Source organism: Dysidea avara, chromosome 8 (genome assembly GCF_963678975.1).
Source record: "Dysidea avara chromosome 8, odDysAvar1.4, whole genome shotgun sequence".
NCBI lineage: Eukaryota > Metazoa > Porifera > Demospongiae > Dictyoceratida > Dysideidae > Dysidea > Dysidea avara.
Genome location: NC_089279.1, coordinates 4,488,716 through 4,516,211, shown reverse-complemented (window position 1 = coordinate 4,516,211; position 27,496 = coordinate 4,488,716). Strand labels below are relative to the sequence as shown.

At 37.9% G+C, this 27,496-nt stretch overlaps 3 protein-coding genes across 3 annotated transcripts in view; 2 read left to right on the top strand and 1 right to left on the bottom strand.

The window, feature by feature from the left end:
- Positions 1-7,539, bottom strand: part of LOC136263914 (uncharacterized) — a 40,734-nt gene extending 33,195 nt beyond the window's left edge. The window contains exons 1-2 of the mRNA XM_066058537.1: positions 7,382-7,539; positions 5,329-6,272 (exon numbers count right to left, since the gene is read on the bottom strand). Coding sequence (XP_065914609.1) covers positions 5,494-6,272; positions 7,382-7,529 — 927 coding nt within the window. The 5' untranslated portion in view covers positions 7,530-7,539 and the 3' untranslated portion in view covers positions 5,329-5,493. The remainder of the gene's footprint in view (positions 1-5,328; positions 6,273-7,381) is intronic.
- A 1,223-nt stretch (positions 7,540-8,762) lies between these two features.
- The window catches only part of LOC136263913 (uncharacterized), a 69,896-nt gene continuing 51,162 nt past the window's right edge, over positions 8,763-27,496 (top strand). Inside the window, exons 1-6 of the mRNA XM_066058536.1 lie at positions 8,763-8,845; positions 23,895-24,018; positions 24,064-24,139; positions 24,189-24,298; positions 26,268-26,327; positions 26,379-26,582. Coding sequence (XP_065914608.1) covers positions 23,917-24,018; positions 24,064-24,139; positions 24,189-24,298; positions 26,268-26,327; positions 26,379-26,582 — 552 coding nt within the window. The 5' untranslated portion in view covers positions 8,763-8,845; positions 23,895-23,916. The remainder of the gene's footprint in view (positions 8,846-23,894; positions 24,019-24,063; positions 24,140-24,188; positions 24,299-26,267; positions 26,328-26,378; positions 26,583-27,496) is intronic.
- LOC136263849 (cytochrome c oxidase subunit 3-like) lies at positions 11,823-12,523 on the top strand (the record flags this gene model as incomplete). Its single annotated transcript, XM_066058474.1, is given in 3 exon segments — positions 11,823-12,031; positions 12,033-12,432; positions 12,434-12,523. Coding segments are annotated over 3 exon segments (699 nt in total), but the record flags the coding sequence as incomplete, so codon positions are not given.

The window sequence follows — 27,496 nt, the reverse complement described above, 5'->3', positions numbered from 1 at the left end:
GGGAGTGTGACAGACTAGAAGACAAGCAAAGTTTGTAAGCGCGTGCATAGTGGATTAACACACCTCAATTTACACAGCTTCTGCCAACCATAGTACATGTTTCATTTAATAGTTTAAAATGCTTCAAGTAACTTTTTAAAATCATTTTAATATGTGACTGGATCTGCGAAAACCTGACATAGTCACACATTTTCAAATTTTTGTTTATTAAATATTTATAATCTACTTAGCTGAATGTATGTTCTGGCAAAGCTTCAGCCTCATATCCCAACAACTTTTGGAGTTATAGTCCTACAAAGTGTATCAACAGAAAGATTGATTTGTACAGCAAGTATAAGGAAAATAAATTACAGGCGCTTACTAAAACAGTTGTAATGTATGAACAGAATGTCATAGGTAGCCAAAATTTGTACCATCACGCTGGCCGTGAATAGGGGAATTGATTACTGGGTAAAGTTTTCTTTGTATCGCCTTTCTTCACTACATACAAAGGCAAAATCTGTGAAGAAAGGTTAAACATGTGCAACCGTTTCGACATGACGTAAACAAACACCCATAACCTATGTATCCTTGGGTCTACTGCAACAAAACAAGATTTCGATCTCCTCTTGAGTAGGCGAATAAGATGATATCCAGGTTTTTATTGTTAGACCTTTTCTCACTAAGAACAAAATGTTTTAAAAAAATTTACGGATTTTTTTAACACTATGCAAGTATCTCACCTATTGTATTCAATGCTTTATACTGTAAATTAAGCTCACATGATTGTGTCGGGTTTTCGTAGATCAGGTTACATAATGATTTGATCAGAACTATTCTTAATTGTCATTGTATGTTCAGTTGATTGCATTAAATATTTAGCTATTTACTTTGAGATCAGGCTTGCCCCACAATGCTTTTAGCATCTGTCTAGTAAATCTAATCCAAAACAGCCAAGCTGTAAAAAGAGTGCGGCCCCCAAAAAGACTATGGTGAAAAAAGATGTGAAATCCAAGGTGGCGGCCAAGAAATGGCTGTGATGGTAGGTTAATGGTAAAAAATTTAATAACAACAATTCAGGTGAATTTGGTGCCACTTGGTCTTGGCACAAAATTTACCTGAATTGTCGTTATTAAAATCTTTACCATTAACCTACCATCACAGCCATTTCTTGGCCGCCACCTTGGATTTCACATCTTCTTTCACCATAGCCTTTTTGAGGGCCGCACTCTTTTTTTACAGCTTGGCTGTTTTGGATTAGATTTCACATCTTTTTTCTTTACCACAGGAAGAAGAAAAAATAAAGATTTTAAATACTTTAACTATTTCTAATTTTATCAGTAAATATACAAATTTTATATATATAAAATACATATATCAATTATTCCCTACGGATAACTTGCTTGCAGCTGTTCTCTCTGCTGGGTGACTTGAAATGTAACTGAAGTCTCTACAGGGTGATCTTTTCGTAGCTGAACTCTCTACAAGGTAACTTCTTCTAGCTGCTCTCTCTACAGGGTAATTTGTTTGCAGCTGAACTCTCTACATGATGGTTTCTTTGTAGCTGAACTCTCTACAAGGTAACTTTTTCTAGCTGATCTTTCTACAGGGCGATTTGTTTGTAGCTGAATTCTTTTCAAGGTGATTGGTTTGCAGCTGAACTCGCGGTTTCTTTGTAGCTGAACTCTCTACAAGGTGACTTCTTCTAGCTGAATTCCCTACAGGATCTTTTCGTAGCTGAACTCTCTACAGGGTGATTTGATTGCAGCTGAACTCTCTACATGATGGTTTCTTTGTAGCTGAACTCTCTACATGGTAGCTTCTTCTAGCTGATCTCTCTACAGGGTGATTTGCTTGTAGCTGAACTGTCTACAATATTAACTGGTTGCTACTGGAGTCCCTACAGCATAGTTTGCAATGTAATAGAAATCTATAATGGAGTAAGTCATAAACTAGCTGAATACCCTATTAGGGTGACTGTTCTATTAGAGTATCTTGATCTCTGATTTACTACACGGAGTTGGCTTTTGAATCATAACTCAGTGGTTTGTAATCCGATTCTTCTGTACTACTGCAAGGACTTTCTACGGTGTCTATTCCAGCTATATACCCATTTTCAGCTCACTGATTTAAGCAGTTTGCCTGGTAGATTTGAAAATTATTGGTAGTTTTATTCACGAATCTCGATCGTGTAATTGTTACACATTTGTTACACATTTTTGGTTTCGTGTCATATCTCCATGATCTTTATTTCGATTGCTTTCAAACCACCAAAAGACACTCCTACAATGGTTGATTTATCTGCAAAACGATTTTCAACTCATTCCATGAAGCGGTTTACCCTGTAGGCGTGACAACAAATCGATCTAGTTTTACGCGAATAATTGGTCATAAATCCTTAACCGTTCATCGGATTTGTACCAAATTTGATACTAGAATTCACCTTTGGACTGCCTTCTATGTGCCAAATTTCAAGGCAATCAGAGTATGCGTTTGCATTTTATAGCAATTTTTGCAAGTGTGCAGAAACACGAAGAAGAATAAGAAAGAAAAAAAACTGAAACTTTGGCTGCTCGTAACTCAGAAATGGTTTAAGCGATTTCCTTCAAATTTGGAATGTGGACTCCCCTAGCTGGCGGGCAACTCTGCAGCAAATTTGGTTCCAATCGGATAAGGTATCACCAAGATACAAAGGTGTGAAAATGACATTTTCTTTCTTCGTGTCAATATACCCACGGTGTGGCATGCCGGCTTCTTGGGCTGCACGACACACTACCGTGTGTCTTGATAATATCAAACAGTACAGGTAGTAAAAATCACCAAAACTTGAATTACTGTCTGCCTGCCAACACAGTCACAAGGCAGGAGGCCAAACGAAGCAGTGCACGGTCACCATTTTATGCTACAATCACAAACTCACCAGTGGGATGTGCCTTTTTGGGGTCCTGACAAGTGTGTTCCTTGTCTTTCCTTTTATCTTCAATCAGCCTGGTCTTTTCGTTCTTCTTCATGCATGAAAACCATATTGAGCAGGGTTCTGCCCAGAAATTCCTGAGTGGTGGCCTAAAGTTACCATGAACTGATATGCTGTGTGTTATATTAGGGTATATTGCACATGTATCAATGATATATGCAAGAATTGTACTGGTCGGTTTTTAGAGGTACTGGTCGCTTTGAACCACTGCCGACCAGTGTGGGCAGAACCCTGATTGAGGCATTGATTTCCCTATCAACACTTTCCTTGAGATACCACAAACTTTATTCAAGTGCTTATGCTCAGTAGATACCTGTAACTTCACAATAGGTTCAATACCACACCTATTAACACGATCTCGGTGATTAATCATAACGATTGAGCATTAAGACCATACCTCTCAACAATTTAACCAAATAAACTAGTATATGTATTTAAAATCAAGTAGGGATTCAAGTGATAAAAGGTGAAACGAGAGACGAATGATGGTATTACATCACAGCTTAGTGGGAAAATCCCTACTTTGGCATTGAACAAAATGTAGGGATTTTCCCACCAAGTTATGTTGTGCATCATTTACCTCTTGTTTCATTAGTTTTTATTGCTTGGATCCTGACTTCATTTTTACTAGTACTACTATCATACAGTACAAGACAGTACTGTATAGTAGGGACTAGAGATGCAACAATATATTGATACATTGCATATCATATCGTAGTAAGACAATATCGCTGTATTGATACAGAGTCAAACTGTATCCATATATTGCGTATCATGATGTATCGACATATCATGGCTTGTTGACATGGCTGACAATCAAAATTATTGTACATTGTGGTTAAACTGAATGGTATGTAATGCTTCTCAAAGAAAAAATAGCTCACTTATTTCCCTTAAAAAATGACATAGACCATTGTTTAGACTTCACTTTGTATCGTGCAATATATCGCTGTATCGTGATATACCAGAGGCAATATATCGATATGTCTACACACTGTATCGTTGCAACTCTAGTAGGGACCACAAAGGTTTGGGCGTGGCCCATGAAAAACATTACCTATACATCAGCCTTACTTTCCCTGATGACAATGAAGCAGTATTGGTTAGGCCAAAACAAACCTTCAGATCAACCCAAAATGCTTTCAACAAGCTGCTACGAAATTTTTTAAATAAAATTTTATGAAATTTAAAAAAAAAATTATTAAATGGAATTTTCTAGTGACTGACTGATTGATGTCATCAGATAAGCGTAACTTGACAACGGTTAAGGTTACAGGCTTGATTTTTTCACTGTTTACATCGCTTCAGCTGGACACATGCCTTTTGGCATACCACAGTATGCACAATGCATTCTTCGTGAACTTACCAGTGTCTCCCTTTATGTGCCATTCATCTTTGCAAAGTGTTGATTTGACAGTAGCGCGTGATGGTTGTAATGGAAATCGTCTGTATTTTTAATAGTGGCTACTTTGATTGCAGAGGTGCTTTTTGAACAGTTCTTAATTCGTAATTCTGTGTAATGAGTTGAATATAGTTGACAACGAAGCATAATGGATACTCCACTTTTCAGACAATAACTGATAGCTGGGGAGCACAGCGCCATTTCTTTTGATGCGGTATGTGTGGGTCCACCAGTCATAATAATTTTATTTACAGTTTAGGTGTTTGTTTATCTTTTACTAACATAATTATGGCCACGAACCAGTGCATATAGCATAAAAAGAAAGAATGGCACCACATACGCCAAAAAATTAATTTTGTGTCTGAACACGTGCCCCAACAATCAATTACTGAAAAGTTAAGTGGCACTTACCGAACACTTTCTTTTTCAGCTGTGTTCTGCCTGTTACACAATGTTACAAGTGGAGAACAGTACAACAAACATTTCTACTAGACCTACATATAGCATGAATTAAAGAAGCTGTATTTAATTACTATGAATCAATACCTTGCATTGTTAGCAAAAAGAGCTGTGACACAAAGGAGGACAAAGGGAAGTCCATGATGCATGCATCGTATGTACTGTAGTTGGCAAAAAGCATGTCTCTGGACAAAGCAATGTAGAACAGTGAAAAATTAAGCCTGTAACCTTCTCTATTGTTAAGTTATGTTTGGCTGGAGGCATCAGTCAGTCAGTCAGTCAGTCAGTCAGTCAGTCAGTCAGTCAGTCAGTCAGTCAGTCAGTCAGTCAGTCAGTCAGTCAGTCAGTCAGTCAGTCAGTCAGTCAGTCAGTCAGTCAGTCAGTCAGTCAGTCAGAGTCAGTCAGTCAGTCAGTCAGTCAGTCAGTCAGTCAGTCAGTCAGTCAGTCAGTCAGTCAGTCAGTATGATAGATAGCATTTTGTCTATCTGCAATATACATAATTATAATAGTATACCACTTCATCTGATGACTTTCTAGCTGTTTTCTTAAGTATTTGTATTTCTTTATCCATATCTTTTATTTGCTGGTAGTTTTCATGGATTGTTTTCTGGTTTGCTTGTAAAGTTGCTTCCATCTGAGCTAAAGAATTGGTCAACTTTATATTTTCCACTTTCCCTTGTCAGACAGCATCAAACAGCTCAATACTATTAGCTGTAGCAAATGGAACCTGTTTGTCTACAGTAGCTTTGAGATCTCCTAAACTCTTACACACTGCTGATATTTGAGGTCGTTGTTCTGGTTTATTGTGCAAGCACGACTCCACCAACTGTTTTAATGATGACTGAGTGCAAAAAAGGAGATAGTCCTCTCGTCTTTGTACTTCAGTGAGAGCAGTCATTGAATCCTCGGGTAACAAATCTTTTGGTTCTGGCCACTGATGAGACATGATATGCAAAGTAATGCAAGCTAATGAGAACACATCTACTGGTTTGCCATAACGTGGCTTACGTGAAACTGCCTCGGGAGGCATAAAATGGAGGGTACCAGGTGTCTGTGTTTGTGTCTTCAACTTGTTATGCTCTATTACTTTAGCCATTCCAAGATCAGAAATTTTTGCCACAAAATGTTTTGTAAGGAGAACGTTATTGGACGAGAGGTCTCTGTGGATAATATCCTGACCATGAAGGAACTCCAGGCCTTGAGAAATATCAACCAGGATAGACAATTTGAAATGAAGTGGTATTTTATCTGTTTTGTACTTTTCCACAAAATCTTTTATGCTACACTCCATCATTTCCATCACAAGCCATGGTAGTTTAGCCTCACGAGTAGGATAATGAATACCCAACACCTGTACCACATTAGGATGATGTATTCGACTAGCCTTAACACACTCGGAGAGAAACAGTTGTTTCATGGCTTCGAATTCTGCAGGGGTAACACCATCCACTAAGTTAGGCCACACCAAGTCAAACCTTAGTTTCTGGTCACCCGCCCGCATGGTAAACCTGGAACCCTAGTTTATGAGGACTATTATTAATATTACAGGTGCTTAAGTGCATGTGACCCAGCAAGACACTTATTTTTTACTGCAAAAGATCGAGATACTCTAATAGAGCAGTCAGGGATTCCAATAGAGCAGTCACACTACTCTTAACTCTAATATTAGGTATATATGCCACACTAATAAAATGTTTCTAACTATAGCTAGTTTTGTCCTTGATTATATAGCTGTTCAGATTATAACTGTTACTAATGCTTCTGTAACCAAAGTAATTTCAGTAGCATTAACTACTAGTCCATGCAGATGGGCCATAGCTTTAACTTTATAATTCAAATGTAGTCCTCTAATGATTAGTCTAGTAACTTCAAATTCCTTATCACTGAACACTACAGGGGTATGGAAAGCCGGCAACATTCGGTGAGCTTAAACTTAAACTTTTCCATAACTATAAAATTAGATTGGCAAGTAGAAACCCTTATAGTTTAAACATTCCCAGATGATCACTAAAAAACACTAGTCTGGAGCACTCAATGACTCAAAACTTTGACAGTTACTTTTCTCAAGGTTACTGAATAGAAGGCTGGAAACACATAGCTAGTGGGCTAAGACTTCACATTTGAATGAAGAATTTCTGATGTGAAAATAGAAGTTAAATTTCATTTTGGATCATGATCATTTGAACAACTTAGCTATAAGTCATAGTAATACTTTCATTTCACTTGGAAAGCATAAGTAGCTACATGAGCAAAACATTTCCTATAGTATATTCTAAATAAATAAATAAATATACTTAAATGCTATACATCAGTGTATAGCTAGCCATGATCCATCAACAACTTTCCTAGTGCATTTTTTGCCGAAGCACAACTACTTATGTTGTGGTTAAGTTTGACTAAAAACAAAATCAACATGAATTTGCTAAATTGAGCAAATAATAATACCACACAGTATATTGTCACAGTATAGAGTCTATAGTCCTGAAGTCCTGATCATCCGCCCGCCCGCATCCATTTGTAGGCTTGGGAGTGACCAGAAACTAAGGTATGACTTGGAGTGGCCTTAGCATGAACTTCCTTGGCAGCACACAACGTTCCGTGTATGTACACTTCAATCACCCGTCCATATGATCCTCTACCAATCACTTTGCTAGTACTGATGACATTTTGTAACTGTAGCAGCTGCGACGGATCCGCTCTCTTTATTGACGCCATATTAACGAGTCCACTGCGCATGCGTAGACACTCGTGCCAATGCACAAGGGTACTAGATGCATAGCTTAGAGCGAGGCGTGGAAGCCGTGGATGAAATCAGTAATAATTGACAACCGCTGCTACCAAATGCTCAGGGACATCTTTTGCCATAGTTTTAGTTTATAATTGATTATTGTTGTGGCTGCAGAAGTGCTGGAAATGACTAGAAAGCGTGACACAATTCTTTGATGCTGCAGAAAATTTTGACGCTCGTCACCCAGATGGTGAGAAGTCTCAGATCTTTTTCAAACTAACAGCATAGACAGACTATGCACCCAACCGTATTGAAACACTATGAGAAAGAGTTGGCTTCTCTTGCCCTGGGTGGTAGGGCAGTTTGAATCGAAACTTTGTATCTCTTTGTCTCTTTTTTTCAAAGAAAGCAACCCTGTGCCGGGCACCCAGCAAATCATTTACTTATTTTTGTGCGTATTTTTCAACTACAACAACTCTGGATACGATTTGGCTAAGTAGCAAGTTTCATCCGGTCCTTTGTGTGGAGCACGAAATTTTAAAAATAAATTTTGCATCTTGCGAGATACTGAAAACAATATTTCTGTGAAGGCAACAATCGTGCCTCCGGTTTCATGGTGGATCAAGCAATGGGATACTACAATGAACATCCCACAATGGTAGGGTGATTGATTTGTAGAAGTTGATTTTTCGGATTGCGGACCCTAGCTTTGTAGCTAGCTAATATTGTTTTCCTTGTCATGCCCACAATGGATCAGTGATATGTGGTCGCTGTCTGACGATTCACATGCTTGTTTCCCCGTTTTTCGGCTTCGGTTTTTTTTTATAGCTAGCTAGCTACCTACTTTCATCATAGATATCTAATCATGATGATTTTCTGTCACAGCACAGAGATAAATAATAATCACTGTGACGATTGACACGACATCCTTGGGGCGCAAATAAACAATTGCGTCTAGCTATACATTCCTGCATGGTCACAGCGGCCCTACAGACTTTTTTGCCTCCCCCCACACAAACAGTATGGCACACAAGACTATGTACAGTAGCTAGCTATGATTTTCGACAAAATACTGCGCTAGCTGCTGTCGCCTGCTGTCAACACTGAATTCAGCCAGAATTTCAATGCAACCAAAAATGGCGGCCGGTCGGTTACCATAGTTATTAAAATCGTGGTTTTGGAAAGAAGCGCGTTCCCGGCCACTCACATGCTTGATCACGTGATCTTGGCGTGATAAAGCGCGTGGGAGGCTGGGGACGAGACTAGCGCGATACCGGGTAACGAACTATCAGTTTTTGCAGTGGTAAGGTGTTTTATTATATTAACTGTAGTGTGCGCATAGTACATATATATATATTTAATTCTCTTGTCAGAACCTCTGTCCAAACTGCTACACTTTTTAAAACGCTGTGCCTATACTATACTGAGAGGTGATCACGGCATAGATCGAGGCATACGTAGATTAGCTATAGACCAGTACCGTGACTGGACATCACTGCTTAAGTTACGGCACAGTCACCCAGTAATTCAAGTATCAAACACACTACTTGTATATTTTGTCTTAGCTATATTCGAGTCCGTGTAATGGCGTTGGTGGACCGGAGTACTGACTTCAGAAAACCTCACACCGGAATTGTCTACACCTGTTACGTCTGGCGTGGCTAGACCACTTTTTTTCTCTGGTAGGGCCGGACTGGAAAAAAGAGTCTGGTCCGATTTGAATCCCTAGACACTTAACCTAGCTTGGTTCCGCACTACCCTTAGAAGTTGGTATCTAACTATAACCAGGCTTTTGTAGCCCTTCACCAACTGAAAGGCAAGTCCGCGAAACTACGAGGAGCGAGGCGACGTGGAGTGCTCATTTAGAATGTATATGCTACATTGAGTCCGCGAATGGAGCTTCCAATCACGTCTGTTATTAGAATAGTACCTATGTTTTGCCTGACAAGAATGGCTCGCTATGTAAAGAGATACATCTTCTATCTGAGAAGCCAATGAGGAAGTTTCAAAAGCACTCCGAATGACAGGAAAGTGTAAGCCATATTAATGGTACCTGACGATAAGAAGGCAATAATCAAGAAATATGTAGATGAGCATGGTATCGTATCAGTAGTGGTTCATTTTGCACCAGTCTATCCTAAGAATGCTTTGAAAGAAAGTACCAGTACGTAGATGGAAAACATATTATCTTGAAGAATGGAGAAGAAAAAAAAGAATGACCAGGATTTACGTGTAAAAATGCTGCCTTCCACTAAAATGGGAAGGCCTAGGTGCAGATTTAGACAAGTCAAATCTTTTTTGCGGGTTACATGTAAAGGAGGAGGTGTGGTCATGGGACGTCGCTATATAGCAGGAGCTCTTGGGATTATTCACAGGAAACAGCAATCTGCTGGGGGGGACACATAACATTGACAAACCCATAGCTGCCTTTCCTTTAAAGGAAATGAAATCACTTGGGGTAAAATGGATGGAAAAAGCAGTGGATCACATAATTGCCAACCCCAACATCCTTACTAATGGACTCTGAGCAGCAGGAATTGTGGTGAAGCAGTGATTATAGCTAGCATTTAACTCAAGCATTGCACATATAGCTGGGTATAGTTGTAAATGCTTGATTTATGCTTTATACTTGCATCACTAGTACTGTTAACAGTTTAACAAAACATTTTGTTACATTATGTACAATAATTATTATTATCCAAGGGGAAAGGGCACAAGATCAACAATCACACAGATGGCTTCTCAATTGAACTAGCTATGCATTAGTGTGCAATGAATATAATGTTCAAGGCACAAGTTTTTCCTTGATGAAACAACTATATAAACAGATGGTATCTCAGTTGCTCTTGACAATATTGGACTTCTGCAGGATCCCAGTGGTACACAAGAGATGTAAGAAAAGCAACAGTAAAAACTCCACAATCTGTTGACCCTTTCTTTTTTTGCACTTTAGTCATGTTCCATTGAATTTTGCATTCAGCATTTTGATCACCAAAATAATTTTTTAATGATACCCATAGTTTCCTCATCTACAAATGTGAACAGAGAACCAAGAAAAGCTCTACCGCCCCTACAAGATAGATCAAAAAAGCTGAACTAACTATCAAAATTTGAACAAACCCTGTCCAACTTTCTACCATCCCCCCTCATAACATCCCTACTTCCCATATCCCGGTTATTAATATAAATAACATAATCTTTCTCTGAATCGGAAAATAAAGCCCATACATAAATGAATATACAACTATCAGCCCTACCCCCCAATGGAGAGGTGATAGAGGTGGAGTCTTATATGGTGAATACTGGGGATTTAAATCTGGGAGAGCACAGATTGTTAGAAGTAGATAATAAATTAATTGTTCCTATGGGGACTTTTCTTAGAGTTTTGGTAACTGGAGCTGATGTATTACATTCTTTTGCAGTACTGGCCCTTGCTGTTAAAATGGATGCAGTACCTGGTCGATTAAATCAAGTTTATCTTATGATAAATAGGCCGGGTGTTTTTTATGATCAATGTTCTGAAATTTGTGGGGCTAATCATTCTTTTATGCGTATTGTTGTTGAATCGGTTTTCTTATTGGATTATTGTACTTAAATCCAAAATTCCAGCCAAGAATAGAATGGAATTTCGGATTATGAATGGCAAAAGGATAATCAAAGATTATCCATTTGCCATTCTGAATACAAAATGGATAATCTTTGATTGTCCATTTTGTATTCAATGATCGGCAAATTAATCTACTAAATCAATTTATTGATTTAGTATCTTAATTTGCCATTCATTGATTAAACGTTTAAAAAATGCCACAGTTAGATTTTTATAGTTATATTTACCAATTTCGTTGAGGAATTGGGTTTTTTTTTAATTTGGGTTTTATTAATTATGTGTTTCCTAAATTTTTATATAGAAGAGTTGTGTGGTGTTTTAAAAAGAGAGGTGGTTTTTGTAAGGGGGATGGCATGAGAAGAAGAAGAAGTGATAGATTTTTATTATGAATGTTAAGTTCTTATTTTGAGCAGTTTGAAATAGTGTATTTAATGGGTGTGTCTATTTCAGGAATAATGGCAATGGTATATGGTGTGAGTTTGTTGTGATTTTTATTTGAAAATAGATTATTAGGAGGGCGAGTAGATCAAATTTATATGTTGTTATTCAGATTAATAAATGGGGTGGTTATGGAGAATCTTGGAAAGATGGGAGGGCAATATTTCCCTTTGTTTTTGATTTATATTAATTTTGAATGTCCCGGGCTATTCTCTTATAGAGGTGATGGTTTTTTTTTACAGTATTGGGAGCGGTAATATATTTTCATTATAATCGAATAGAGGGATTAGTAGTGGGACTAGTATTTATAATGATTGTTTGGTGGCGGGATGTAATAAGAGAGTCAACATATCAAGGGAAACATATCTTGGTGGTAAAGTGGGGGATAAAGTGTGGGATGGTTTTATTTATTCTTTCGGAAGTTTGTTTATTTATTTATTTTTTTGGGCATTTTCCCTAGTAGTTTAAGTGCTGCAATAGAAGTTGGAGGTGTTTGACCACCTACGGGGATTGATCCTTTGAATTTTAAGGCCATTCCTTTATTGAATACGGCAATTTTATTAAGTTCTGGGGCTACGGTGACTTAGGTGCATTATAGTATTACAAAGGGAGATCGAATGTTAGCACTAAAGGCTTTAGAATACACTGTCAGATTGGGTTTGTTATTCACTGGGTTGCAAGGAATTGAGTATTATGTGGTGCCATTTACTATATCGGATTCTGTATATGGCTCAACTTTCTTTCTAACAACTGGGGCTCATGGGATGCATGTTCTAGTGGGAAGTTCTTTTTTGCTTGTTTGTTTCTTTCGAGTCTTGTATTATCAATTTAATAAAGAAGAGCCTGTTGGGGTTTGAATTGGCCGCATGATATTGACATTTTGTTGATGTTGTCTGGTTATTCTTATTTATCTTCATGTATTGGTGGGGCTCTTAATTGCTGAATGGCAAAATGTATACTTATATCCAAGATATAAGTATACATTTTGCCATTCATTGAATCATAAAATAGATCAAAAATTTAATAGCCATTTATTAAATCAGTTGCCGAGTATGTAGAGGGGAGAGGGGAGAATTAGGTTAATGTAGACTATAGGCCTTCAAAGCCTCTGGTATGAGTTTGAGTCTCATATTCTCCGTTAGCCAAATCTCCAATTAATTGTAATCTAGTATGAGTTCGAGTCTCATATTCTCCGTTAGCCAAATCTCCAATTAGTTAATTGGAGATTTGGCTAACAGAGAATATGAGACTCGAACTCATACCAGAGGCTTTGAAGGCCTATATAAAGAATCATAGGTGTTCACCACTCCCTTTTTGCATCCATGTTTGACACCAAAATACCTGGAACTGCTGTATACAACTTGTATGGAATCAGCGTTGTAAGCGGGCCGGGTCATCCGGATTATCCGGGTCATTTGGGTCACATTTTGTCCAGGTCAAGTGGGTCTTATCCACTTCACTGAATATTTGGGTCTGACCCGGATGAGATCACGTGTGACTATAAGTTAACAAGCTCGATTGTATTGATGGAAATGCAGTTGTAAACACTCAAGAAACTTACGTGGGCCCACACCCACCAGTCAGGAATATGCTTTGCTGTCTGTGCAGGGTATGTAGAGCCACACCCCCACTTATTAGAACTGTACCAGCTGTGCTCTGTGGGTATGCATGCATTACCAGATCCGTGTTGCTACTTGAAATGTAGGTGACTAACTTCTGGAAATTCTGTAGCTGCATGTAAACTTACGTGGAGCCACCCCACTTGATAATACGTACATGGAGCCACACCCACTTGATAATACGTAGCTACTCACTTCTTGCAGACAATTTTTTATAGTGTAAAAATTGTAGGGCTGACTAGTGGAACTTGTGAACTTTAATCTAGCTCTAGGGGCATGCCTCTTTTTTTAAACCGGGTCAGATCCGGGTCCCATCTGGATTACTATTCGGGTCAGTGGGTCAAACTGGTCAACAGTAGTGACCCACTTACAATGCTGTATGGAATTATCGGTAGGCTTTGTCTTGAATAAAGTTGAACAGAGACCACCAATGGTTGCAACTTGTTTTTTTATTAGGTATTGTGCATACTGGATATGTTTTGTCTTTTACTTCCAAGCCGGTCTCAACAATATCTCCTTGTCAGCAATCTTCAAATTATGCCTATCGCCTTTAACCCACACATCATCCTCTACTCCATCAGTGCTGCAACTAGCTGTGGCAGAAAAGTCCACTACTGATAGTGTTTTATTCTGGCTGGAAGGTGTGCACTCAATGGCTTAAAGTTTTACAACAGGACAGCCTTTGACTCTTCACTGGCAGAGGCATTACACCTTTTGGATTGGAATAAACCAGCTTATTCTGAAACATTGGATTTGTGGAGGTAAAGCATCTAGCTGTTTTGAACCTCCCAGGAGACTGATTACCAGAGTGATCAAGTGCACCGTAACCGGAAATTATAGGCATTGTAGCTGCATGGATATACGTAGAACAAGGTGCACTCTTTGCTTCATTGGAGATGAAAGTTGGATGAGACTCATGAGATACACTTATACTATTGCTCATGTTCCAGGCAAGGATCTCACAATAGCAGACACACTGTCACTAGCTCTGGCTTCCTCACCAAACATTGTAGATGGACAGTTTGTGTCTGATACTAATGTTTATGTTTACAGGGTCTTCCAGCAACACAGAAGTGCCTAGAGTAGATTAAACAGGCTCAGCAACAAGATGCTATCTGTTCACAGCTGATGAAGTTCTGCCAGGATGGTTGACCAGCTAAACATTTGGTTCCAGGCCCCATCAAGCCCTATGTGCAAGTTGCTGGTAAATCAACAGGTCAACAGAATCTCCTTTTCAGAGGAAGTAGAATCATCATCCCAGTTTCCTTGCAACTAGAAATTCTTAAGCAATTACACACTGTCCACCAAGGGATACAGAAGTGTCATCAGAGAGCTCAACAGTCAGTGTGGTTAAGTCGTAAACTGGCAGACATAGTGAACAATTGTACCGAATGTTGCAAAGAGAGACGCCAGCCTCCAGAAGCACTGATGCCTTAAACACTCCCATTCTTACTGTCACAGAAAGTCACAACTAATTTATTTCATTGGAAAGGTTCAGTTTACTTATTGATTGTCGATTACTATATATTCAAGATAGATTAAGACAGCCAAACTCTCCAACACGTCATCATCCACAGTCATCCTACATACCAAATCCATTTTTGCCAGACATGGTATTTCTCAAGAAGTTGTGTCAGACAACCACATTGTTCTTCCATAGAATTCAAACGGTTTGCAGATAAGTATGGGTTCCAGCACACAACAAGCAGTCCAAAATTTCCCCAATCAAATGGTGAGGCAGAAAGGGCTGTGCAAACAGTAAAGAACTTATTGAAGAAAGCTAATGACCAGTATATGGCTATACTGACATACTGTACTACCCCACTGGCAAATGGCTAAAGCCCAGCAGAACTGTTGATGAATCATCATTAACGTGCAGATTTACTGGCTACCAATGCTCATTTAATACCTTAATTTAATACCAGACTATTCACCCATTAAAACAAAGGAGGAGGAACAAAGAAAGAAGCAGAAGACTGTATATGACAAATGCCATGCTGTTTGAGTGCCAGGGGACCAAGTATCACAATAGTTCCGGAACAGTTGTTGAGCCAATAGCTCCCAGATATTACACTGTTTCTGTTCCAAGTGGCATCATTAGAAGAAACTGTGTACACTTACATCACCTACCTGACAATTCCAGTGACAGTGACTTTCATACTAACTGCCGAGTAACTAGAGTGGTCGTGTTTCTAAGTCACCAACTAAATGGTTCTCAGATGATCACACTTAAGAAGGGGAGATGTGGTGGTGAATATTAGATAGAGACTGGAACATTAAATAGTTAGCTCACGTGATTATACTTGATTTGTGCACGCTTTTATATTGTTCATTTATTAATCATTTATAACTACACAGTCAGTCAGACAGACTGGTAGGCAGGCTGGCAGATGAAAAGTTGAATTTCAGTGAGTTTTAAAAATATTATATATCTGGCTATCTGTATGTGTTTTCTTGCTTTTAATGCTGTAGCTATTTGATATTAGATGGACTAGTATTGTTCCATAAATGTAATTTATGCATGTCTCTAAAATGATTTTTAGAGACGGATTTTTAGGTGGCATGAGTCACTTTTGAGGAACCACTACTTAGTTGTGCTACTGTACTATTTGATACTGTGTTCATATCATGCATTGGGTGTATAAGACACTACACATTCTCAATACACTTCAGTACATCTAGAAACTGAACGTTTTATTGTTGACAAACCATTTCATTTTTGTAAGTGGAGTCATGCCTGTCCCATGTAAGCACTATAGCTACATAGCTACCTGTGTTCCAGGGGTTTGCTGAGTGTGCTTTGCACACCTGTTGAGTGACTTCCACTTATGTCTCCTACAAAATTAATCCTACCCCTGTTGCATAAACCTGATTCCCCTCTAGATCCACCATTGTTCTGTAAACATGAAATAGAATACGGTAGTACTATTTAAGTAGGGATTGCCCCTAAATGATGTGCATTGCCTAAAATTCCACTTTTAAAAATTCATTCTTACATGATGGAAATCACTTTTACAGAATACTATTAGTCCTACATAAATCACTTTTACGGAATACTATTAGTCCATCCAACATCATGAAAACACAGGCGGCCTGTGTCAAAACCATATCCTGGTGTTAATTTTCTGTATTAACACTTTAGTATATTTAGATGCCAAAAATTATTTAAAGTACTTATACTACTGGACATGCAGTAGATACCTGTAACTTCATGATAGGTTTGAGACTACGCCTATTAATGATCTTGGTTGATTGTTAAAAATTAAGCATGGAAACCATGCCTCTTAACAATCTATTTACTTGAACACAATAACTACATAATGGCACAATGAAAATTAGTGGCCATCATTCATCTCTTTTTTCACTACTTCTATTGTTCGGATCCCTATTTCATTTTTAAAAATATACTAGTTGATTCATTTTTTATTGTATAGCATACAGCTATACACATGTGACTGTTCTATTCGGGTAACTGCTGTATCAGAATATCTCAAGTCAGCCTTTATTAACCTATACCAAGACTAAGGCATGCTACTGTATTACAGTAAGCTCAGTGGGAAGTCTCTACTTTGGCATAATTGTTATAACATGGATATTAAAAATACTCTGTCCGTGATAGGAAACGACCATATTTTATACTACACTCTGCGTCTTATCGCAAAAATAAGGATTTTACATTAGTAACCAAGCTGCTGTGGCTTCAACAGAAGGTGTGTCTTCTACAAATGTTTGGTCAAACATTGGGGGTAAGTAAACCACTGTAACCAGTACTGCTGTAAACATTGTCATTTCTCTAGCGAAATGATTATATTCACTAGGCTTGCATGCTGGTTATTAAGTTGAGCCCCTAGCTCGATTTGCGTTTGTCCGAGCCTTCATCTGTTTGCCAGTAAAGCTTAAGCTTAGATATTAGCTATATAGCTAGCGCTTAATGTACCTACATGGTTATATATCTGGCGTTCTTGTTATTTTATATTAATATTAAAACCCTGATTACAATTGGTTTCATGCTGTATTTTTTGTCATGCGGCTGTATCATATCATACCATGGATAGTACATACTAATATGTAACTATGATCATAATTATGGCCACACAGATGTATTTATCATGGTAGTGGAGTCAATCCTGACAGCAAATAAGTTTCAGCTACCATCAGCAGCTGCTACTACCGCCAAGGAAATAGCTGTTGCTGTTATCCAGTGGAGCAAGGAAGAGGCACACACGGAACAACTTACAACTTTTGTAAAATATCTTGAGGCACAGCTTAGAGGTTTTTTGATGTCAAGAGTTCTTCAGGCCTGCTGAAGAAGGAAGGGATTGTACTATCAGAAATGAACATCCAAGGACTTTAACAACTGTTGGCGCCGATTTTTAGAGAGCTCTACAGAAGTGGAAAAAGCACATCCAGCGTTCTATCAATATGTTACTCAAGAGCTGTTTACGAAAATTATTGAGGAAGCTTTCCCAGTTACTCCATCTAGCTCAGCTTGTACTGCATCAGTAAGTTCAAAGAGATACAATGGCAGAAGTTTAAACTATGTAGAGCAGATTGCAGTCCGTTATGTAGCTGGGTATACATGTACAAAGCTACACGATACATTTCAATCTTCTACTAATCCCAAAAAGAATACTGTGATACTCTGTTTATCAGAAATGGCAGGTGATTATTCAGACGTCAATTTGGGATCAGAGGACTGAACCAACACATTTGACAGAGGGGTTCACATTTTTTGCTATAATGGAAGAGATAATACAAAATAAATAGATGAAAGCAAATGTAGAAGAATAAGGGGAAGGAGCTAAGTAAAGTTTAATTAATACCATCTTGCACATCTTATTTCAATGAAGTTTTTGTAGTAGTGGACTGGACGGTGAAAAGTCTTTGCTAGCCAAGATTGTGGAACTCTTTGTAAGATTTGCATGTTCCAGTAGTTGTTTAGAGCTGTTCAAACAAGCTCACTAAAAACTCTGCAAAAGAAACAAGCACTTAGAAAAACTATATCTGGAAGTGATTAAGAGCATACACAGTTAAAATTTAATATCATTATTCCATGTCATGTAATATAATAATTTATAATTATGTAATTGCTGAAATACTGCAATTATATTATTTAAGGTTGTGTAACAGTTTGTATCACCTCTTTGGTAATGGTTCATTTTCTTGATCTAAAACACATTTTATTTTGGTTAGTTGTGAGTCATGGCTACTTCCTTGGCAATTACCTTTATGGTCCCATGGGTACCATTGATGAAATGAATTGCTTGTGTGTTCTTCACAAATTGGTGGCCATTAGGGTTGTCATTGGTACCACCCCTTTGCCATTGTTAGCTAAAGAATGTTTCCACTGCTCCTGGCACAGGCGGTTACTCAAAAAAAAATTTCTACACCTGGTATTTTAAAGATGTACTCAAGTATCTCTACAAAAGACTACACTGCAAAGATGATGGTATAAATTTTATGTAGCTAACTATTATTACACAAACCTGTGATTCTGATGCCACATCTGGTCACTGAACTTAGCATCATCATCTCTTTCTCACTCTTGGAAAACCCAACTCTGTCAGCTACACTTTTCTCCCACTTGTCTAACCATGGTATGAACTCCTCTAATAGCCACTATAAGGATGAAAACACAGGTGTTAGACAGAAGAATATTACATGCCTTCAAATCCATGCTGAATTTCAGGAAATACAGTAGTTGAAGAATGCTGCCACTAAATATGTGACACAATGTTAGACGGCATGTGACATATATCAAAGATGCCTATGATCTGTGTGCAGATGCATGTGAAAATACCTTCACTCTAATATCATCAGCTTTCTCATATGGCTTTTTGAAGGCACCTTCCAGTGGGAATTTGTTGGAGTTAGATACAAACACTGCTGTCTCTTTCACTTTTCCCCCTCCTGGGCCTTAGCAACATGATTGCTGAGAACCTTTACGAGATATGAGCAACAGGTTATATTAAATAATCAGCTAACCTAGGCTGCCAAATCAACTCACATTCTTGAATGACTTGTTAGCCTTATTGTTCAAGCTTGAGCTTCTCTAGTAGAGCAAAACCAGGGCTATAGTATCTTGTGACTGATTCTTCCAGTATAGGTCAACCAAGTGAGACCACAGAATCTCCTTTCCATCAAACTGCATTTGCAGGCAAGTTGCATATGTTACAGCACAATGGCATATATCAGCACTTACTTACCCAAAACCTTCTCTTTGAGGTAGACCAGCAATTTCTAACTGTCTTAATCAGGTGAGATGGATCAGATATAAACTACAAGAAGCGTCCATCGGTTGCATATGGGTTTACTGTTTTATAGATGTATGTCTTTCAGGTAGGGTCATGTAAGTAAAACAATTGTCTGGTTGCTGCCAATTCATCACAGGTTAAACACAGCACCTTCAAGCCACACAGCTCCAGATGACTGATTACCTCCCATAGTGGCTTGTACATCTGGTCTCCTTTAATGCTGTGCATGGAAATTGTGCATGGAAATTGTGCAAAGGGAAATTTAGCTTGGTGAACAAGCCCCTAACAAGTAACACAGGCATTGAGTTGGCTAAAGGAAGAGGATGACCATCATCTGTATCGCTGGTATTCTCAAAAGCGCTCAAGTGAGAATTCACCTCTCCCAGGTTAGTAAAACCAATGATGGCCCCTACAAATGTAGCTACAAATCAAGTATTCAGTAATCATAATTTCTCACCAGTGTGCTTGTCATACACCAAATCTTCTTTGATGTGCATTTCATCCATGGGAATGGCAGCATGTCTCTCCCACTCTTTACAGGTTGTTGGATTGGCAGCTTGCATCGATTGTGCATCCACAGTTGCTGATACCTCCAGGTTGTGGAGTAAGATGTTCCCAATGTAACAGCTACAGACAAACTTTGAATCGCATGGCCGAGCAATCCAAGAAGGAAATGGTGATAAGTGCTATCCAGAGAGCCATACTAACTATTGCAAACTGACATCATCAGAAAAAATGAAAGAAGGCAACAGCTACACCAGAAAAACAGACTGTATAAACAACAAATAGAACGACTAAAGCTGAGATTGGAAAAAGCAATAGAGGATAGAGGTCGTGTGGTCGATGATCAATTGCATGAAGATCTTTTAACCATCATGAAAGAGAAGTCATCACATATTAGCCAGACCTATCCCCATGACAGCTTTCAAAGAATGTTTTGGGATGCACAGCTGAGGGCAGCTAATTTGAAGAACTCCAAGAACATGAAGTGGGATTCCCTGATAATCTGGTGGTGCTTGAATCTTCATCTATCTAGTTCTGCATATGAGATGTTAAGAGAATCAGGTGTAATTACTTTACCATCCCAGAGAACCCTCAGGGATTATATATATGGAGCACCAGCAGAGAACCTTTCTACATTACAGCATTGCTTGGGAGTGGATCCAATATTGCCACAAGGTATGATTACTTAGCTACCAAGTCTACATTGTTAGCTTACCCAGGAGTGTATTATTATATATATAGAATGGTTTGATGTGACAGTTGATATAGACAATGGCCCACTACTGATATCAATGATAGTTGCCAGTGATGATGCAGAACATCCCACAATATCCAGGAGTCTGGTGGTACAGCAAGACTTTTCCTGGGCTGTACACATTGATGGGAAAAAGCTTACCTGTAACACACCCCTGCTATCCACCATGCTGCTTCCGTTGCAAATATCCGGGATTTAACAGCTTACCTTAACTCTTGTACTGTGTGTTGTGGCAATGAAGATGACAAGTATGCTGTTTTAGTTGAGCCTAGGAAAGAGTTGTTTATGAATGCAGCAAGTATGTAATTATGCATATGTTTGATTGGTTTTATACATAATATATTTCATGCATAACAGGTAGGGACCCGCCCGATTATGCTGGCATAATAATGAGCATAATAGGTGCCTGAAAGCATTGAGCATAATGCTAGCATAATAGGCAGAACACTTGTGCATTACCATAAATTCTTGCTTATCAAAATACATATCACAGAAAAAGATCGATATACTCTAATAGAACAGTCTCAGACAGCTGACTGTTCTATTAGAGTATATCGATCTTTTCTGTGACATGCATTTTAACAAGCAAGGATTTAGAGCCTGTACTTCAACAACTTACTGTTTTCCCATAAGGTGCAATTTACTAGAAAAACATGGGAAATGAGGTATAAATATTGAGCATAATTTGAGCATAATAGGTAAATATTGAGCATTAATTTAAGCATAATAGGCAAAATTTTGAGCAGTGCAGCATAGCATAATAGGTAAAATAATGAGCATAATCGGCGGGTCCCTAATAACAGGTACTGAATGTGTAGCGTACCATGACAAGGCACACAATACGATACACTGTACATCTGTTGAGAATCCAGTCATCGCTTTGGTGCAATATGTACACTTCTTTTGGTATTGACATCTGTAGCACAGAAACAGTTTCCAGTGCAATACTTACAGGAAATGACTGTGACAAAGTAACAGTGTAGCGAGATCTTTGAGTTCTTAATTTTCGAAACAAATTTTTAGGCTGGACAGATAGTTGAAGCCTATGAGGCATTCTGCAACACAAGCACCATGCACACAGTAGCTGGCATCATGCAACAAAAAATATCACTACTCTTATTCTATGGGCCATGTACTTAGCTTCTACTCATGATAGCGCTCCATAAACGTGGTTTATAAAAGTTTAATGATTGAAGTTTTATTATGTCAAGGGCCATACAAAAAGGAGCTGACATTTGAGTGTCCAAGGGAGACAAAGTGTAGCATTACGTAAAGCACACAGAATGTGCAAAACCTGCAATTTGTCTAAATTGAAAATAGTTACGACAGTGAATGTGGATATTAGAAAACCAAATGCTTTAAGGAACACCTGTTCACCTACAAAATATCGGAAATTTGCTTCACTTCTCAGACAAAAATAACGACTACACTTCACTGTATGGACGGCTTTCAAAACAGTGGTTTAATAAAGCAATTTGAATGCTATAAGCAAACGAAACTGACACAAAACCAAAGACAGCTTCACTTCTGCTAGCATTCACAGGTTATAGCACTAATTAGCACCTTGCGTTGGTGAAAAGAACGGCAACAACACTTGACAAATTATGTGGTTTGAATAAAACCGCCGATGAAACCAAGAAACTGCAATGGACATGGAGTGTTCCAATTTATTTTTTGCTAAAAGAGAACCAAAATCTTTTATATCATCATGTGAAAAACAAATACAGCAAATTTATATAACAGAAAACAGCTTGGCTGTAGCCTGGATTAAGTCAATTGGTATTGAGTAATTCAATAGAAATCATAATCTTTTTCCTATCCCGGTACACTGTAATATCTATGGTTATAACATTGCCAATGTAGGGATTTTCTACAGAGCTATGTTGTAATACCATCATTCATCTCTTAATGGGTAAGTAGAATGCGAGGAAAACGGGAATGGAAAGCGGGAATGGGAACGACCCATGGAAAAGCCTGATAAAGGTCATTATGCATTATACAGTTTGGATAGGTTGGATTTCATAGCACAATGTGTCTTTGCACCATTGTTTGGTTCCTTTCGCTAAAACAATTGAAACACTCTAATAGAGCAGTCAGTTGCATTAAAAATATTTTAATAGAGCAGTCAAGAATGTTCTGTTAACTATCCCACCAGGGACTTACATTGATGACGTGTGACTGATAGACTATAGATTAGGTATATAGACTAGCTAAGTCATCAATATTGAAAGTTAGCTATACTCCTTTGAAACCATAAACATTTTTAAAATATTCAACTATTAAACATTAAATTAATACTGATTAAACTGAGACTCATGAAGTACTCTAGTTAACTGACAGTGCCTAATATAGGCTTCAAAAACTGCAACTACTGCTTTCAGATAAGAAGTCATATGACGGGAATATGTTAGCCGGTATGCTTGTTAAGCTGAAGTGGCTCCATGCAAGAAAAAGTCCTCATGAATGCTCATATTGTCCTTAGCCTCCTCATTGGGCATGGAGCTATGCACCATGTACCCATGTATAATGTGACTTTTTCTGAGGTTTCAGGTACGGTTTCCCAAATCTATTTGCAGGCACTGTACGCAGGTCACTTAATTAGAAATTAACCTATAATGTTTTAAATTTTATGGTTTCAAGGGAGTAGCTAACTTTCAATGCTGATGACTTAGCTAGTATATATACCTAATGTATGACAGCTAAAAACCCATCAATTCACAGGCCATCAATATAAGTCCCTGGTGGGATAGTTAACACAACATTCTTGACTGCTCTATTAGAGTATTTTAATGTACGTGACTGCTCTATATTAGAGTGTTTTGATTGTTTTAGTGAAAGAATCCAAACAATGCTGCAAAGACACACAACACTGTAAAATCCAACCTATCCAACCTGTATAATGCATAATGACCTTTATCAGGCTTTTCCATGGGTCGTTCCCATTCCCGCTTTGTGTTCCTGTCCCGTTCCCATTTTCCTTGAATTCTACTTACCCTCTCCTAATTGTTTCACTATTTTATGTCGCTTGGATCCCTTAAAATTAATGTATACTAGTAGAGATAACAAGTTGTGATATAAAATTGCTTAGTTCCAACTTTGCGTTAATGAACATGATGCATCAAGGGCTAACTGATGTGCATGTTGTATTCATGCTATTGCATCGTTTCTCATTATAGATAATTGGAGCAAGCACTTACAATGCAAACAGTTAAATGTGTAGTTGTCGGAGATTGCGTAGGAAAATCATCATTACTGGTAAGGTATACTACTGATAAATTCCCACAGGAACATTTACCAAGGGTAAGCATTGTTAGACTAGGAGAGTATAATGCAGAACTGTTGTAGGAGTTTAACCCTTATGCAGTTACTGTTATAATCGGTGGAGAGCCTTATAATCTTGGATTATTTGAAGTGGATTCTGGTATGATAATTGTTGCCATATGCATTAATTTCATATAATTTTCACTCAGGACTAAAAGATTATGATCGAATAAGACCCCTCAGTTATCCTCAAACCGATGTCTTCTTGGTGTGTTTCTCAGTTGTGTCACCTGCTTCTTTTGAGAATGTTAAAGAAATGGTAAAGCTTGGACTACTATATAGGGCTGAAACTAATACTCAAGTACTCATTAAGGATTTTGGTACTCGGATAGTAAAACTGGTACTTGAGTGCAGTGAAACCTGTTAATCAGGATACTTAGTAATGATCACAGGTACCCTATTACATGTAAACTGACCTGGAAAATCAGGACACCGTGATAATCAGGACACTATTGATTGGTCCCAAGGTGTCCTTAATACACAGGTTTCACTGTACTCATTAAGATCACATGATCCAACTTACAGGATACATTTGTCATCACAAAGTGATGCTGTCTAGTTTAATTTGTGCAGTGTCAAGCGCTTTGCTTGTCAGAAACATTTACATAGATTCTATTTAATACAGCGCGTTTATTATTGCTGTGACTTTCAAAGGCTGTAAACTATTTATGGGCTTATAAAACATGTTATTTAGGTGTAGCTAAAAGTAGATATTTTTTCATGAGTACTGGATTATTGACGTTACAGAGTACTTGATTACTAAGTGAGAATTCATAATCGTTTCAGTTCTGATTATATCAAGTAGAAGGAAAAAATTTAAGCTGGATTAGGGATCAGCAAAAAAAGTAAGGAAACAAGAGAATAGCTAAAATGTAGTAAAACAAGAGAGGTTGCCTATACTTGAAGATATATTAGTGGATATTTAATCCCTATACTTCAGTCTATAACCATCACTGAATTAGGGATTAAATGTCCACTTGTATGTCTGCAGGTATAGGCAACCTCTCTTGTTTTAGCTATTCCCTTGTTTCACTACTTTTTATTGATCTTTAATCTTCATACTACTTGTTTGTTTACTTTATTTTAATATACTGGTGAAGAAGCGTATACCACATCAAAAGGAAGAATGCATCTGACATACCAATGTAGTGTGTGAACGCATGTCCAGCTATCAATTATTAATGAATTCTTTATTTTCAGCCATGTTCAGCCTGCCACACATCGTGGTGATGAAGAACAGTACAAGAAACATCAATCCAGCTACTATGGATAATATGAACTAGGGTTGGTAGGTGTTTAGGTATTATTAGTTAATAAAGGTATTTTTCTGATACCCAAGTGTTTTTCTAAAAACTGAATTTACTGTAGTAATTACTTTTGGTGGTTTATAAAGTCAAGCTCCATATATACAACTATGTTTATGTTGTAGACAAGCACAAACCTATGTGTGTTGAAGTATTCACAATGGTTCTTACTTTTTATGGATATTTCAAAACTTACTTTGTGGTATAGTTGTCATTTTGTATGTTCCTTTAAATAAAAAGATAACTTTTACTACACCTAGTATTGTCAGAAATACGTGTGAAGTCCATGATGCTTGCACTGTAGGTACTGTAGTATGCCAAAAGCACCAGTCAGATGGAAGCATTATCTAGAAAAATTAAGCCTGTAGCCATAGCAGTTATTGTGTTACAGTTGTCTAATGGTATCAGTCAGTCAGTCAGTCAGTCAGTCAGTCAGTCAGTCAGTCAGTCAGTCAGTCAGTCAGTCAGTCAGTCAGTCAGTCAGTCAGTCAGTCAGTCAGCAATTTGTTGGAAACGTTTTGGGTAGTACTGTAGGCACTTCTGGGTTTGGCTATGCCTAACCAATACTGTCAAGGCACCATGAGGGTATTGTGAGGCTGGTTTTGGGGTGATGTTGTTGGCCAAAAAGTCCCAAACTTTGTGATTACTAATATGTAACCCGGTCTGCGAAAAGGAGTCTTATAGCTTTTTCAATTGTATGTACTTGGCTAATTGTAAAATGTGGTATCACCCTGAAATTTGGTCCCCTTATACCCCTAGCATAGCACTATGGCTTGGAGTAATATGAAGGTGATAAGTGGAAATCATGTGGAGTTATGATTAGTCAAACTTGACAATTAGGAAAGGCTATAAGACTCCTTTTCGCAGACTGGATCACATATACAGTACTATTGTACTGAATGATATTAGTGTTTTATTCCACAGTGGGTACCAGAAATTACTCACCATTGTCCAAAAACACCATTTTTATTAGTCGGTACACAGGTTAGTATTATATATAAAACTCTTTAGGTTAATAAATAAACTTGTATACAGATTGACTTAAGAGATGACATAGAAACAGTAGAGGAGCTTTCAAGGGTAAAGATGAAGCCTATTACTGTTCAGATGGCAAAGATACTGGCAAGGGAGATAGGAGCTGAGAAGTATGTTGAATGCTCAGCTCTAACTATGAAAGGAGTAAAGAATGTTTTTGATGAGGCCATACTAGTTGCTTTGGAACCACCAGAACCAGAAGTGGTATGTAGTATAGTGTTATATTGTACATAAGAGTGTTATATGACCTATGGTGTATATATATCCACACAAAAACAGCCAAGCTGTGAAAAAATGGTGCGGCCTTAAAAAGCCTGGGTGAAAAAGTTGTGAAATCAAAGGTGGCGACCAAGAAATGGCTGCAATGATGTTAATGCTAACAATGCACACAGCCATTATTTAAAATTTATATCATTAACATCATTGCAGCCATTTCTTGGCCGCCACCTTTGATTTCACAACTTTTTTCACCCAGGCTTTTTAAGGCCGTACCATTTTTTCACAGCTTGGCTGTTTTGTGTGGATTTCACTCCTTTTTGTACTTTATAAGGACTCAAAACCGGCCTATGGCTGACTGTGAGGTTTGTTTTTACTCACATTTCTTCTTTTCTATGTAGATACAATGATGATTATTGAAGACAGACTTATAAATGTATTTAATTGCATGATTTAATTCAATATTTGATAATATTGTTGTAATACTCTAATAGAGTGCACATTTTTTTAAGGATGTCTAATAGAACATACATAGAATGTTCTAGAACAATCTAGTACTTCTATTAGTAGATCTATGAAATTACTAACATTTGATTATAAGCAGATTTCAACTAGAAATTTCATTTATAAAGCAGAAATTAAGTGAGGTGATCAGCCAGCCAAGGTAGCAGTGGTTCAGTGGTTAAGGATGCAGGTGTTAGGTATGGAGGTCCCTGGTTCAAACTCTGGTAAATTTTTTTCGACATTATTTGCACACCTTTTTACCCATATGCTCTATTAGAGTATCTCGATCCCACTTGCTTAGTTTTTGCTTTATAATTTTATCGCTGTAACTCTATTGCAATTCAAACTATTAAAAGGCACTGCTATGATGATCAGCCTATCTACACACCAAGTTTCAA